The sequence below is a fragment of the Mustela nigripes genome, chromosome 5 (genome assembly GCF_022355385.1).
Source record: "Mustela nigripes isolate SB6536 chromosome 5, MUSNIG.SB6536, whole genome shotgun sequence".
Lineage (NCBI taxonomy): Eukaryota > Metazoa > Chordata > Mammalia > Carnivora > Mustelidae > Mustela > Mustela nigripes.
The window spans coordinates 10,842,754-10,857,691 of record NC_081561.1 but is presented as its reverse complement, the minus strand read 5'-3'; the positions used below and the strand labels follow the sequence as shown (position 1 = coordinate 10,857,691).

At 38.6% G+C, this 14,938-nt stretch overlaps 1 protein-coding gene across 1 annotated transcript in view; it reads right to left on the bottom strand.

The window, feature by feature from the left end:
• Positions 1-14,938, bottom strand: part of SYCP2L (synaptonemal complex protein 2 like) — a 130,811-nt gene that overhangs the window by 100,889 nt on the left and 14,984 nt on the right. The window contains exons 7-10 of the mRNA XM_059401499.1: positions 13,413-13,517; positions 13,029-13,053; positions 2,308-2,393; positions 2,112-2,200 (exon numbers count right to left, since the gene is read on the bottom strand). Coding sequence (XP_059257482.1) covers positions 2,112-2,200; positions 2,308-2,393; positions 13,029-13,053; positions 13,413-13,517 — 305 coding nt within the window. The remainder of the gene's footprint in view (positions 1-2,111; positions 2,201-2,307; positions 2,394-13,028; positions 13,054-13,412; positions 13,518-14,938) is intronic.

Here is a 14,938-nt window from a genome sequence, read left to right as displayed (position 1 = left end):
TTACTCTATTGACATTAAAACTTAAAACCAAGATGCAGGGGTGCCTGGGTGGCTCAGTAGTTGGGCATCTGCCTTCTTCTCAGGTCATGATCCCAGAGTCCTGGGATAGAGCTGCCCCCGCCCCCCACCTGTCAGTCTCTGCTCGGTGGGAAGCCTGCTTGTCCCTCTCCCGCTCACCCTGCTTCTGTGTCTCTCTCTCGCTGTCAAATAAAATAAATAAGATCTTAAAGAAAGAAACAAGTTTTCACTGACAAACATTTGAAAAAATAAAAATAAAACCAAGATGTATATTTTTTAAAATATAGAGAGCACACACAAACAAAGGAGAGGGGCAGAGGGAGAAGCAGTCTCCCCTCTGAGCAGGAGCCCAACAGGGGACTTGATCTAGGACCCTGGGATCATGACCTGAGCCAAAGGCAGATGCTTAACTGACTGAGCTCCCCAAACCCCCCCACCAAGATGTGTATTTTTGAAATTATTTCAAACTCAGCATCATGATTTCTTAAATGTCAAGAATACATCTTGACATATATTTCTTAAATGTCAAGAAAAGTTAATGACTTAAAAGCATTTTTTAAAAGACGCTTGAGTTCTTATACATTCGGAGGCAGTATTGCTCCTTCTGTAAAGGGAATTCAATTGGAGGAAGTCTGAAGATCAACAAATGCTAAGATTCTGGAATTTTATAGTCATCTCACCAACTTGCATGAATATATTTTTTGGATAAATCTTTTTAAAAACATAACTGACGCCTCAAAGAAATGCTACAGTAGGTGCTGTGAGTCCTTCCAGTGAGCTCTTGAATAGCTTTTAAAAACTGGTAATTTTATCATTATAATGTAATAACTTAACCACATTACATCCAACAACAGATTCCCACATTATATAATAATTTCAGCTAAATGCTAACAAGTATGATACTGGTCTTTTAATGTCTCAAATAACTCCCATTTTAAAAAACAGATTGGCCAAGAAATCTCATAGTTCAATTTCTCATAAACAGATTGCTTTGTTACTATTAAAAGAAATCCTTGCCTTAAAATAGTACCACTACTTTGTGCTTGCAGACTTTATATCTAACCTTAAGTCCAGAACATTCCAGACTTTTTAAAACACACAGTAAGGCAGGACCATACGATTAGTTTGAAAATTTACGAGAAAACATCGGATCAGTTGTTCTCCAATTCTAAATATAACATTAAGAGTAATGATTAATTTAACCTAGTTAGATATTTTTTAGGAAATATTCAGTAGAAACACTGCATCCTGCAAACACTAGTTAAATGAACAAACATGACAGCAGTGGGCCTTATACTCCCTATCACTTCATTCAGGCCTATAATATGACAGACGTGGCTGCCCTTCCTCTCTTCCATCATAGCTGCAGGTCACGTGAATGACGGCGTACCACAATATGTCAATGATGCTGGTTGGTGGCTAGCACGGTAACACATTTAGGTTCAAATTTTAGAACAGAGTGCTGGATTTGCTTTTCATGGCCACACATTACAAACTTACTCTTGAATTTCAATGTCCCAAGAACTACATAATCATAACTAGGCCATCAAAAAACAAAACCAAAAAATCCAGTTTTTCCATTTTTGGAAAGCAATACAAATTCCAATGGTATAGCTAAAAGTTGGTAGATTTTGAGCATTTGCTACTAAGTAACATGGTCATCACTTTCAATGGGTTGCTTGATTCAACCTATATAATAACTATCAAGGATTACAGTTGGCTCCATTTTACAGGTGAGCAAAGAGAGGTGGCAAAACCAGATCTCAGTCTGGTCCAGAGCCTATACCCTTAACAATCTCCTAGGAGTCACTATTTTAACTCACATTCACAGAAGAAAAAATAACCTATAGCCCAAGAAAGCATCTCAGCTCACAAACTTGACAAACATATTATTCAAGAAAAACTTAGCAAAGTCTAGCTTTTTCCCCTTAGTCCTCCGTCACTGTTAGCTCTAAGCCTGTGCACAACAGATGCACAAAGCATTTACTAGAGAAAGCGATGAAGGCATCAGGTCTAAGAACAGAGACAGAGGCAGTACAACCAGAGAGCTTTTACCCTTACAGCATCCCATAATCAAGTACAAGGTCACTTACATAAGACGACTTGGGCCTTCCAACAAAGAGAGTCGTCTTCGCTCTTCCTGAGGCATGTCATGCAAAATGGAGTTCAAAGTTTTCAAAGCCTGGAGACAGGGAAAGTATTTACAGGGAAGAAACATGGAGGCCAATTGAACAACCTTCTCAAAGGCCTTTATAGCGACTATTAGCAGATTTGTTATTTGCAACTCACCTCCTGTTGAATCAGATGACTTACAGTCTTTCCTGTCACCAGAAACCCTAAGGTAAATATGAAGGAATCCAAAATCTGCATTTTCCCTGAAAGCATAATTTTAGAAAAAAATCAAACGGATGCGAAGAAGATAAGGAAGTGAATCCCACAAAACAGGAAGAGGCAAAGACTGGAAACGCCATGAGAGCAGAGAACATTTTAGAAATTGAAACAGTCTGGGCAATAAGACAGGGACAAAATACACTTGCAGTGTTTAGACCTTCATTGAGGAAAGGAGCAGCATACACAAAGTGTGGCTGTGTGTGATTACCTTTTCTCAAGCAAAACTACTTTTTCTTTTTTAATCCAGACTGAGTGACAGATATAGAAAGGAGAGCTACTGTAGTTTTGTTGTTTCTCACATTGTATATTTTTCCAAAAGTGAAAATTTTAAAGATATTATGCTAACAAAAGCAGGGTTTGAACAAAGTATTGAACCTTTATTAAATAGCATTAACTGGAGAAACTTCAGTTATTTTTAAGTCAGTACATAGTGAAAAGAAATGGGTATGTGATTATCCTATTATTAATTATGTATATCAATATTAGCAATATATTATGTTAATAGTATTTATTCTAATACTATTAATATTTATTATAATTATCAATATTAATTACTATATAATATTGTTTATAGATTAATTATCCTGCTTATTACACTATGATTTCATTTATGCACATTAAGATAAAATTACAGTACAGATATAAAAAGTGAAAACATTTGTGGTATGAACATTACTTTCATAGGCTCAAAGGCGCAATTTTGATATACAGATTTTTTTGTCACATGTCATATATTCACGCCCCATAAAACTCATAAGATTATATGAGCCCCAAACCAGAAAAATGGAAGTTAAAAAAAGATTCATCTTCTATCAAAAAGCCACATTGATACTGCTGGATGATCTCTGGAAATCAAAAGTTTGACTAGGAGCTGTGCCAACAACTTGCCTGCCAGTTTGAAGCCTGAAGATTTCAACACAGCCCAGATGGACAGCAGAGGATCCTAAAACATTTATGTACCTGTTAATTAGCAACTATCAGGTGTCCTCTTTTCATTTACATAGTAAAGAAAACAAATAGAGCCTTAGAAAAGGGAAAGAGGAACACTGCCAGGTAGCAGAAAAGGGACTTTTTAAGAAGTGCTTTCTTCAGGAAATGAAGATTTAAGAAGCATGTGACTGTTCACAAAAAAAAGTAAAAGAACATGAATTCTACGGAAGAGTCCCCACCCACAAAAAGACAGCATAATAACCTGTCCTGAGACATGACATAAAAGCAGCAGTTTTAAAAGTACCTGAGGCATACACGAAAGAGATTGATTTACTAATCTCAGTATGTGGAAGAGGGGCAGGAATCTTTAGGAGACTTCTCTAAGAACAAAAATGTTGGTGGGCACCATTTTTCTTCCTGTCCCTCAGCTTACATAGCTGGACATTTACTAAAGCCAGCAGGAACACGCTCCTCCAGTCTTGCTAGAACCACATGCCCCACCCCCAGTGCTCCCTTACAGACCTGCCCCATCCAACCCACCCGTCTTCACAGCCATCCTTACAAGTGACTCCTACCCCACCACACAATGCAACGTGCCCCAGTGGGAAACCAGCACCACTCCAAAGAGACTACTGCCCTAGAGAGGAGGAAATAATCCTACACACCAGTTTGCCCACAGTTCTAGAAGCCAAGCCTTTTCACTGATCACAGAGGGAGAAAGCCCTGCCATTTAGGTATACTTGCAACAAAAAGGCTGATTGCACATACCTAGTCTGACTGCCATCCTCACCCACCAATGAAAGCCTTTGAGCTATACAGGGAGAAAGACTGGTCATCTGATACACTCACACAGAGAGGCTAATTCCAGACCACCAGACTGACTGACCCTATTCACCTATGAACCCACAGAGGACTTACACAGGCCCCTCAATGCTGCATGGATCAAACCCTGCCCAGTGTATCCACAGGAGGCAAAGTAGACCTGTGGAGCTAACTGGGCTGAAAACATAGCTAGACACAACAGTAAGGTATATGCAGCCCACATATGAGATACCCCAGCTTGTGTGGTTCTGATGACTAGAGGGCATGGCACTACAGGGAACCACTGAACTTCTACACAAAACTTTCAAGCCTAGGGGATACAGCTATTCCTCCTTCACATATAGAAGACAAACAAGAATATGTACTAAATGAAGGAACAGGACAAAAATCACAGCATAAGAGCTAAAAGAAATGAAGATAAGAAATATGATAGAGAATTCAAAGTAATGGTCATAGAAATATTCACTGGACTTGAAAAGAGTGGATCAAAGTGAGATCAATAAAGATAAAAAATATGAAAAAAAATCAGTCAGATGAATTCAAGAATCAAAACAAAGCAACAACAAAAAGCAAACAACTAGAGGGAATCAATAGTGTATTAGAGGAGACAAAAGAACAGTTTGTGATCTGGAAGACAGGGTAATGCAAAAGAACCAAGCTGAACAGCAAAAAAGTAGAAATTGAGAATAGGTTAAGGGAATTCAGCAACATATCAACCACAGTAACATTCACATTGTAAGGATCCCAGAAGATAAATGTGTGGAAAACTTATTTGAAAAAAATAACTGAAAAATTCCCTAATCTGGAGAAGGAAACAGACAACCAGATCCAGGAAGCACAGAGAAATCCTACAAGATGAACCCATGGAGGTCTACACCAAGACACAAATACTAAAAATGACAAAAAGGAGTCAGAGGATATTAAAAGCAGCAAAGGAAAACCATTACATATAAGGGAGACCTCACAAGGCTATCAGCTTATTTTTCAGCAGAAACATTGTGGGCCAGAAGGTAATGGAATGATATATTCAAAGTGCTAATAGGAAAAAACCTATAACCAAGAATATTCTATCCAGCAAGGTTATCATTCAGAATAGAAGAGATAAAAATTTTCTCAAACAAAAGCTAAGACTGTTCATCACCCTTAAACCAGCTTTACAAGAAAGGTTAAAGGGAATTATTTGAGTGAAAAGAAAAGGCCATTGCTAGAAAGTTATAGGAGGACAAAATTCACAGGTAAAACAACTATAATTATAGTAGATTCAATTATAAAACCAGTTTGTTAACACACTGTAGTAGTACAATCTGCTATATCTACAGAAAAAACAGTCAAGGACAGACAAAAATAAGACGATGCAAAATAAATACATAAAACATGGAAGATGGAGTAAAAATTTGGTGCTTTTAGAATGTGTTCAAACTTAAGTGACTATCAACTTAATAAAGGCTGCTATGACACACAAGATGACATATGCACCTAATGATAATCATAAATTAAAAAACCTGATACATATACACAGAAGAAAAAGGAATCCAAGTGTAACCCTAAAAAAAAAAACCCTTCAAACCACAGGGGAAGGGCACCTGGGTGGCTCAGTTGGTTGAGCAACTGCCTTTAGCTCGTGATCCCAGAGCCCTGGAATTGGGCCCCGCATCAGGTTCCCTGCTTGGCAGGGAGTCTGCCTCTCCCTCATCCTCTCCCAAATAGATCAATAAAATATTAATTTAAAAAAAGAACCACAGGGACGCCTGGGTGGCTCAGTTGGTTAAGCAGCTGCCTTCGGCTCAGGTCATGATCCCAGTGTCCTGGGATCGAGTCCCACATCAGGCTCCTTGCTCAGCAGGGAACCTGCTTCTCCCTCTGCCTCTGCCTGCCATTCTGTCTGCCTGTGCTCGCTCTCTCCCCCCTCTCTCTGATAAATAAATAAAATCTTAAAAAAAAAAAAAAAAAAAAAGAACCACAGGGGAAGAAATCAGAAGATACATAACTAAAAAACAACTGGAAAACAATTAAAATGCCAATACATACCTGTTGATTACGTTAAATGTATATGGACTCTTACCATCATAGGGAAGATAGGGTAAGAAAACCCTAAGTGACCTCCTCCCACAGATATAAATTGTTAACACTCAACAGAGCAAATAACCCAGAAAACAAGCTGAACACAGGCACAACAAACTCGACAAAGGCATAGAAGAGGCCATATTGGAGAGGATAAGAAGGGTGGAGAGGAAGTGGAGAGCCAAACTGACAGCAGCCATTCATGGCCGGGAGGAGGGAGCAGCCCCAGAAATGAAGGGAGAGAAACATACTATACACCAAGGATTCCCACACAAAAAAGGTGAATTCCCACAACAGCAGGGTACACACAACACATAAGGGATACCTAAAGCACCAAGTTCTAGTGAAGAGGGGACATTGCACCACAGGAAAATATAGAACCCTTCCTTCAAAAGGCTATTGTTTTTACAAGCAGGAGACAGAGCAGACTTTCCAAACACACACACACAGACACAAAATTGGAACAGTCCAGTCTCATTTTGTCTAAAGAACAGGAAAAGACTATGAAAAGAGACATAAAGTGAATATAAGTAATATGGCTGATAAATTCAGAGTAAGGATCATAAAATATACAATGGATTTAAGAGCAGAGGATATCAGAGAAACCATTAACAAAGATTAAATACACATATATACACACACCCCCAAAAATCACAAAAACAAAATAAACAAAAACATGAACCAGAGGAGTGCACCTCGGTGGCCCAGTTGGTTAAGTGTCTGCCTTTGGCTCAGGTCATGATCTCAGGTCCCGGGATCAAGCCCTGCATCAGTCTCCCTACAGGGAGCCTTCTCCCTCTCCTGTTCCCCCTGCTTGTGAGCACTCTAATAAAATCTTAAAGTCAAAATAAAAGAACCAGAGGAGCTCCTGGATGGCACAGTTGGTTAAATGTCTGACTCTGGGCTCAGTTGTGATCTCAGGGTTATAAGTTCCAGTCCTGTGTTGAGCTTTGTGCTCAGCATTGACTATGCCTGTGACAATCTTTCCCTCTCCCTTTACCCTCCCCTCACTGTGCACATGCACGCTTTAAAATAAATCTTAAAAGATAGAAGAACCAGAGATGAACACAATGAGGCTAAAAATATACTAGATGAAATCAATCAGCTAAAGAAAGGAAAGGAGTGAATTAACATGAAAGATGGTAATAATGGAAAGTAATCAAACTGAGCAGGTGAGAAAAAATTAGGCAAAATGAGAATTGACTTAGGGAGCTCAGTAATCCCATCAAAATCACATTAAGGGATCTCAGAAGGAGATGAACTAAAAGGGGGCAGAAAAATCTATTTGAAGTAGAGCTGAAAATTTCCCTAATCTGGGCAAGGAAACAGATGTCCATATCCAGGAGGCATAGAGCTGTCCCAACAAAAACAAAAACAAAAACAAAAACAAAAAAAAATTTTTAAAAATCAACCCAAAGATGTCCACCCTGAGACAGCAGTTAAAAATGGCAAAATGCAGTAATAAAGAGAATTTTAAAAGCAGCAAACTAGTTATATATGTTTGAGGGGAAACACACACAAGCCAATCTTTCAGCAGAAAACTTCTAGGCCTGAAGAGAATGATATGATGTATTCAAAGTGCTGAAAGAAAATCTGTAACCTGGAGCTAGTTCTTTGAAAAAGATCAAAGAAATTGATAAACCTCTAGCTAGACTCACAAACGGCAACACAACAGCAACAAAAATCCTTCCACACCTAAAGTCACAAGTGAAATAATCCACACCACAGAAATACAAGAGATTTTAAAAAGTGTATGCCAACAAACTGAACAACCTAGAAGAAATGGGTAATTCCTAGAAACATAACCTTCTAAAACTGTATCAGGAAGAAGTGGAAAATTTGAACAGACTGATTACCAGCAATGAAACTGGATCAGTGATCAAAAAATTCCCAACAAACAAAAGTCCAGGTCCAGATGGCTTCACAGGAGAAGCTACCAAACATTTAGGAGAAAAAACAGGGTACCTGGGTTTCTTGATTTCAGCCCAGGTCATGAACTCAGGGTTGTGAGACTGAGCCTGGCGGTGGGCTCTCTATTGGGCATGAAACCTGCTTAAGATTCTCTCCACCTACCCCTGCTGCCATCTTTCCTTTTCCTCCTCCTGCGCTTCCCCCTCCCCAACATTTAAAAAATGAGGGTGTGGGGAGAAGAGTTAATACCTATTCTTCTCAAACTATTCTTTAAAAAAAATAAACAAAAAGGAGAATTCCGAGTTCATTCTATGAGGCCAACATTTCCCTGATCCCAAACCCAGATAAAGATACCACATACACCCACAGGAGTGAACAAACCAATTATCTCTAATACAAGAAGTTTAAAAAAAAAAATTAGCAAAGAAAAGAAAAACCACAGATACATTAAAAAAAAAAAAAAAAGTCACTCACCCTGATCAAGTGAAATGTATTCCTGGGATATAAGGGTGTTTCAGGGTCACAAATAAATGAAATATAAAAGAACATTTTAATAGACATTGTCCTTTGTCAAATGTTTGTTCTATATCTGTTCATGATTAAAACCCTCAAAAAGTCAGTTTGGAGGGAACATAACTAAGGTCTTTTATGAAAAACCCACAGCTAACATCATTACTCAATGGGGGAATCAGAGCTTTTCCCCCTAAGGTCAGGAACAAGGCAAGGATGCCCACGGTCACCTTTTATTAACACAATACTGGAAGTCCTAGCCCCAGCACTTAGACAACAAAGAAATAAAAAGACATCCAAATTGGTAAGAATGAAGTAAAATACATTATTTGCAGATGACCATATTCTATATAGAAAACCTAAAGACTCCACCAAAAAACTAGAACTGATAAAGGAATTCAGTAAAGTTGTAGGATATAAAAATCAATGTACAGAAGTCCACTGCATTTCTATATACCAATAAAGAAACAACAAAGAAGAAACTTTAAGAAAACAATCCCATGGACAACTGTACCAAACAAAATACTTAGGAATAAACTTAACTAAAGAGGTTAAGAACTATACTCTGAAAACTAAAAAACATTGAGGAAAGAAATTGAAGAGGGCACAAATAGGAAGAGAATTCATGCTCATAGATTGGAAGAATATTAAGACGTCCATAGTACCCAAAGCAGTCTACGGATTTAATGCCATCCCTATCAAAATAATAACAGCATTTTTCTCAACTAGAACAATTCTAAAATTTGTATTGAACCACATGAGATCCCAAATAGCCACAGCAATCTTGAAAAAGCTGTATGTAGCACAATGCCAGTTTCCACATTATAATATAATAAACAAAAAAGTATGGTACTGGCACAAAAACAGAGATGTAGATTAATAGAACAGAAGAGAAAGTCTAGAAACAAACCCATGATTATATGGTTACTTAATCTTTGACAAAGCAGGAAAGACTATTCAATGGGAAAAAAGATAATCTAGTTAGTCTAGTCTTTTTAACACATGGTGCTGGGAAAACTGGGCAGCTATATGCTAAAGAATGAAATCATATTACTTTCACCATACACAAAAATAAACTCAAAATGGATTCAAGACCTAAATTTGAGATCTAAAAGCCATAAAAACCATAAACGAGAGCAGAGGTGTTAAGGTCTCTGACATCAGCCATACGTTTGTCTAGATAGGTCTCCTGAGGCAAGGGAAACAAAAGCAAAAATAAACTGCTGGGACTTCATCAAAATAAAAAGCTTCCCTACAATGAAGGAAATAAGCCAATGAAACTAGAAGACAACCTGCTGAATGGAAGAAGATATTTGCAAATGACATATCCAGTAAAGGGTTAGTATTCAAAATATGTAAAGAACTTATAGAACCCAACACCGAAGAAATAACCTAATTGAAAAATGGGCAGAAGACATGAACAGGCATTTCTAAGACAACATGCAGATGGCCAACTGACACATGAAGAGATGCTCACATCACTCATCATGAAAAAATGTTCCATGTCACTCATCAGGAAAGTACAAATCAAAACTAATGAGATATCACCTCATACCTGTTGGAATGGCTAAAATCAACAAAGAAACAAGTGTTGGCGAGGATATGGAGATAAAGGAACTGTCTCATACTGTTGGTGGCAACGCGAGCTGGTGCAGCTGCTGTGGAAGACGGTATGGAGGTTCCTCAGAAACTTCTATCAGCCAGTATTCACACTAGTGTGTATTGAGCCAGAGAATACAAAAACTCTAATTTTAAGGATGTACCCCTATGCTTACAGTAGATTTACAAAAGCCACTTTATGGAAATTGCCAAAGTGTCCACCGATGAATGGAAAAAATGTGGCATGTGTATGTATGTGTGTATATATATATATATATACACACACACACACACACATATATATATATACACACACAGAGAACAGATTGTTCAGCCATAAGAATGAAGTTGTGCCATTTGCAACAATATCTAGAGAGTAAAATGCTAAGCAAGATAGTCCAGCCATAGAAAGACAAATACCATACGATCTCACCCCTATGTGGAATTTAACAAAGAAAAAAAAACCCCACAAACCAAAAAATAGACTCTTAACTACAGAGAATACACAGATGGTTATCAGAGGGGAGGTGGGCAAGCAGATGGGTGAAATAGGTGAAAGGGATTAAGAATATACTTATGGTGAGCACTAATGTATAAAATTGTTAGATCACTATGTTGTACACCTGAAACTAATATAACACTGTTAACTATATTGAAATTAAATTTTTTAAGAAGGGAAGAAGCTGAAAAAATTTTAACATTCACAAATTTTCAGGGTACCCCCCCCAAAAAAATCAATATATAGAAATCTGTTGTGTTTCTATATACTAATAATGAACTAGTAGAAAGACTAAGAAAATAATCCCATGTATAATTGCATTACAATATTTAGGAATAAGTTTAATCAAGGAGGGGATAGACCTATATTTTAAGAACAGTAAAACATTAATTAAAAAAAAAAAAACAAATACAAATAAATGGATATACCATGCTCATGAATTGGAAGAATATTGTTTAAATGTCCACACTACCCAAAGTAATCTACAGGTTCAATGCAATTCCTAGCAAAATACCTATGGTATTTTCCACAGAACCAGAACAAATAATCTTAAGATTTGTATGGAACCAAAAAAGATACCAAATAACAAAGCAATCTTGGGAAAATAGATGGAAGTATCGTGCTTCCAGATTTCAAACCATATTACAAAGCTACAGTAATCAAAGTAGTATGGTATTACTAGCACAAAAATATATACCTAGTGCAACAGAACAGAACAGAGGTCAGAGAAACTCCTAGTCAATCTACAACAAAAGAGGCAGGTATATACAGGGCAGATGTCGGTGAAGATGTGGAGAAAAAGGAACATGTGTAGACAGTTGTTGGGAACGAAAACCAGTACAGCCCCCAGAACAGTATGGAGGCTCCTCAAAAAATTACACATACCGTTTTGATGTAGTCATTTCACTACTAGGTATTCACTCAAAGAAAGTGAAAACACTAATTTGAAAAGATCTATGCACCTCTATGTTTATAACAGCATTATTTGTAACAGCCAAGCGGCGGGCGAAACTCAAGGGTCCATCAGTGGATGAATGGGAAAAGATATGGTAGATACTATGGACAGGAACTCAAACATAAAAAGATGAGATCTTGCCATTTACAACACAGATGGACCTAAGGGCATTAACCCTAAGTGAAACAAATCAGAAATCCATGATTTCACTTCTATGTGGAATCCAGAAAATAAATGAACAACAAAACGGATTTTTAAATGCAAAGGACAAAGGTGATTGCCCGAGGGGAGGTGGGTGGGGGATCGGCAAAAGAGACGAAGGGGATCCAGAGTTACAAACCTCCTGTCAAAAGTCAGAGATGAGAAGCACAGCCGGAGGAGTGCTAACAACATGAACTCCATCTCTGGCCTCCACTCCGAGTCTTGTTTGTATTCGCGCCGTGACCTGCCTCAGGGCTCCATGCTCCATGCCCCATGGAGAAGGGGTGTCCTGGCTGGAATATGCAGTCTCATTCTGACTGACTGTCCCTTAAGTAAGGCCCAGAAGCCCCCACTGCAGGGAACTAGTACAGATCTCTGGTGCACAGCTGGTACGGCTTGAGATAACTACCCTTGACCCGACCACCATGCTCCTCACACTATACAGGCTGCGGATTAAGGCCCGGACTTGGCAGCGAACGGCTGCCTAGCTTGGGGATCATTGGTCTGCTCCATCCCACCACCCCCCATCAGTAAGTTATCCTGAATATAGCTGTGTAAACAGTACAGAAGGCTTGCTTCTTTCTTCTTCTTTCTTAGAATGCCTTCTCAGAGAGTATGAACAATACTGCAATAATGTTATAAGACGACAGAGCATTAAGTCATGTACCTAATTGTCAGATGGCTATATTATACCCCCAAAACTCTAAGTCAACTGTACTTACATTGAAACTTATTAAAACATTGACAGAGAGAGAGAGAGAGAGAACGTGCACAAGCGCATAAGCAGGGGTACCAGCAGAGAGGGAGGAAGCAACAGACTCCCTGCTGAGCTGGGAGCCCCAGCCAGGACTCCATCCCAGGACCCTGGGATCATGACCTGAGGCAAAGACAAACACTTAACCAACTGAGCCCCCCAGGTGTCCTGCATTAAAAATATTTAATACAAAATAAAATGGACCTCAGGCAAATCAAGACATACTTTATAACAAAATCTGTTACTACAGGACAACCCGGGGTAGGAGGCCAATAAAGCCAAGTACTGAAACATGTTTTACTTTTACATGTTATTTAGATGAATATTTATACCAGAATATTCTAATAAATAGTCAATTTAGTTATAAATATACTTACCTTTACTACTACTCCTGGAAATAATCTAGAAAGAAAAAGTAAAGCTTGTATTATTTTATAAACCATTATCAACTATAACATTAATTCATTAGACTTGATATTTCTCTAATAGGCAGGAGTGGACTTTCATTAGTAGGAAAAAGAAATAAATCCTATCTGACCTTCAGTCACTATTAAAATCAGCTGATCTCCCTGAAATAGTTGAATAATGTATGCATGAAAAGAAATCACTTTTTTCTATAGCATTGGTTATATATGGTTTCTTTTTCATGTATTTCAATAAAATATGAGAGTATTGGCAAAACCCACATCTTAGAAAACAAGTTTTATAAATAACTTGAAGATTCTGCCAATTACCAATGGTCTCTGTCCTTGCTTCCTTACCAAGGCTGTGTCAAAGAAGTCTTCTAGAACATCAGTCAGGGATGTGTCGGACGCTGACTCTGCCATGGTCAGAAATGCGGTTGTTTTTTCAAACCAGGAAACCATGTACACAAGAGAAGAAACAATAATGGAACTTTCTGTGACTGTAACTACTGTCTATTCAATAAAGTTTCATAAATCTTTTACCAGAACAAAATAGTTTTAGAGACTGGTTTCTAGAACATTTCAGGTAGACCTCTAAAGCCTCCATCTAGAACTCTCCAGAATCAAGTCCTACTGCTAGAGGGTTGTACCAATAAGTTCTCAGATACTGGCCAGAGTTGGCCAGGATTGATGCCAAAAAGTCCTATATAGGGGCTAGTGATTAAAGATGGAGATAAATGGGCCTCCCCAACACAGCAGCAATTTTGTCATCTAGGAGGCTGGAGAAAAACTATTCAAAGAATATGCAGAATTTGGAAAGTGCTCCAGAAGTAAGTTAGTACAGTATATATGCTTCAGGCCGATCTTCTGCCAAAAGCTTCCTGCTGATTGGAGATTTGTTTTCCTGTAGGAACGTATATCCCCATTCCTATTAAGTTGCTAGGATTGGTAGGATTTAAAGTAAACTCATATAAACCCTCCTAGAATGTTTATTCAAAAAAAGGGAGGGCCATCTTTAGACCATTTTGGCTTATAAAAATAATCCTGTGAGCATAGTTTGACATTTTCAATTGAACACGTAGTATGAAGAGTTCGTAATGAAAAAAATCTTAGAGGAGGGAGCCTTAGAAACTTGGTTCACTTTGGAGCCAAGAACCCAAAGCAGCCCAGCTGGAGACCATGGACAAACCAATCCACTGGCAACCTTAACTGTACATTAGGAAAACCCGGAGAGCTTTGAAACCCCTGATGCCTTAGACCCATCACAGACCCAGTACATCACTCTCTCCGGAGCGGGGACCCAGAGAGGGCTTTTTAAAGCTCTCCAGGGGCTTCTAATGCACAGTGAGGGGGGAGGGCCACTACGGAGTTCTAAGGGATGTTTCTTTGATCTCAAACCAGGCAAAGATTTGTACTAGATTGAACCATCCACCCTCTGAAGCAAACTTTTCTCCAACAGCTTAAGGGAAGAGGATTAAAAAAAGCCTTCTATACAGCGGAACTCACTGCTAAGGCGGTATTTCCCCCTTCCTATAGTCCTACTCTGAATTGTATGCTTTTAAGTATGTTTGTCATGATTCCATTCACCACCCTAAATCCTATTCCCCTCTCAGCACACCAGAATATGTTGAGCAGAGATTCAGAGAAGTGAGGGCAGTGCCACATTTTTGATCAAGACTTGGGATTAGAAAATCACTCTCTGGGACCTACTTCTATGCCATGATCATACATATCCCTACAGCTGTGGGATTACCAGAAACCAGACAAAAGAGTTATTTACAGATGTACTAGGTCCTCCTCCTCCTTCTCCTCCTCCTTCTCCTCCTTCTCCTCCTCCTTCTCCTCCTCCTTCTCCTCCTCCTTCTCCTCCTCCTTCTCCTCCT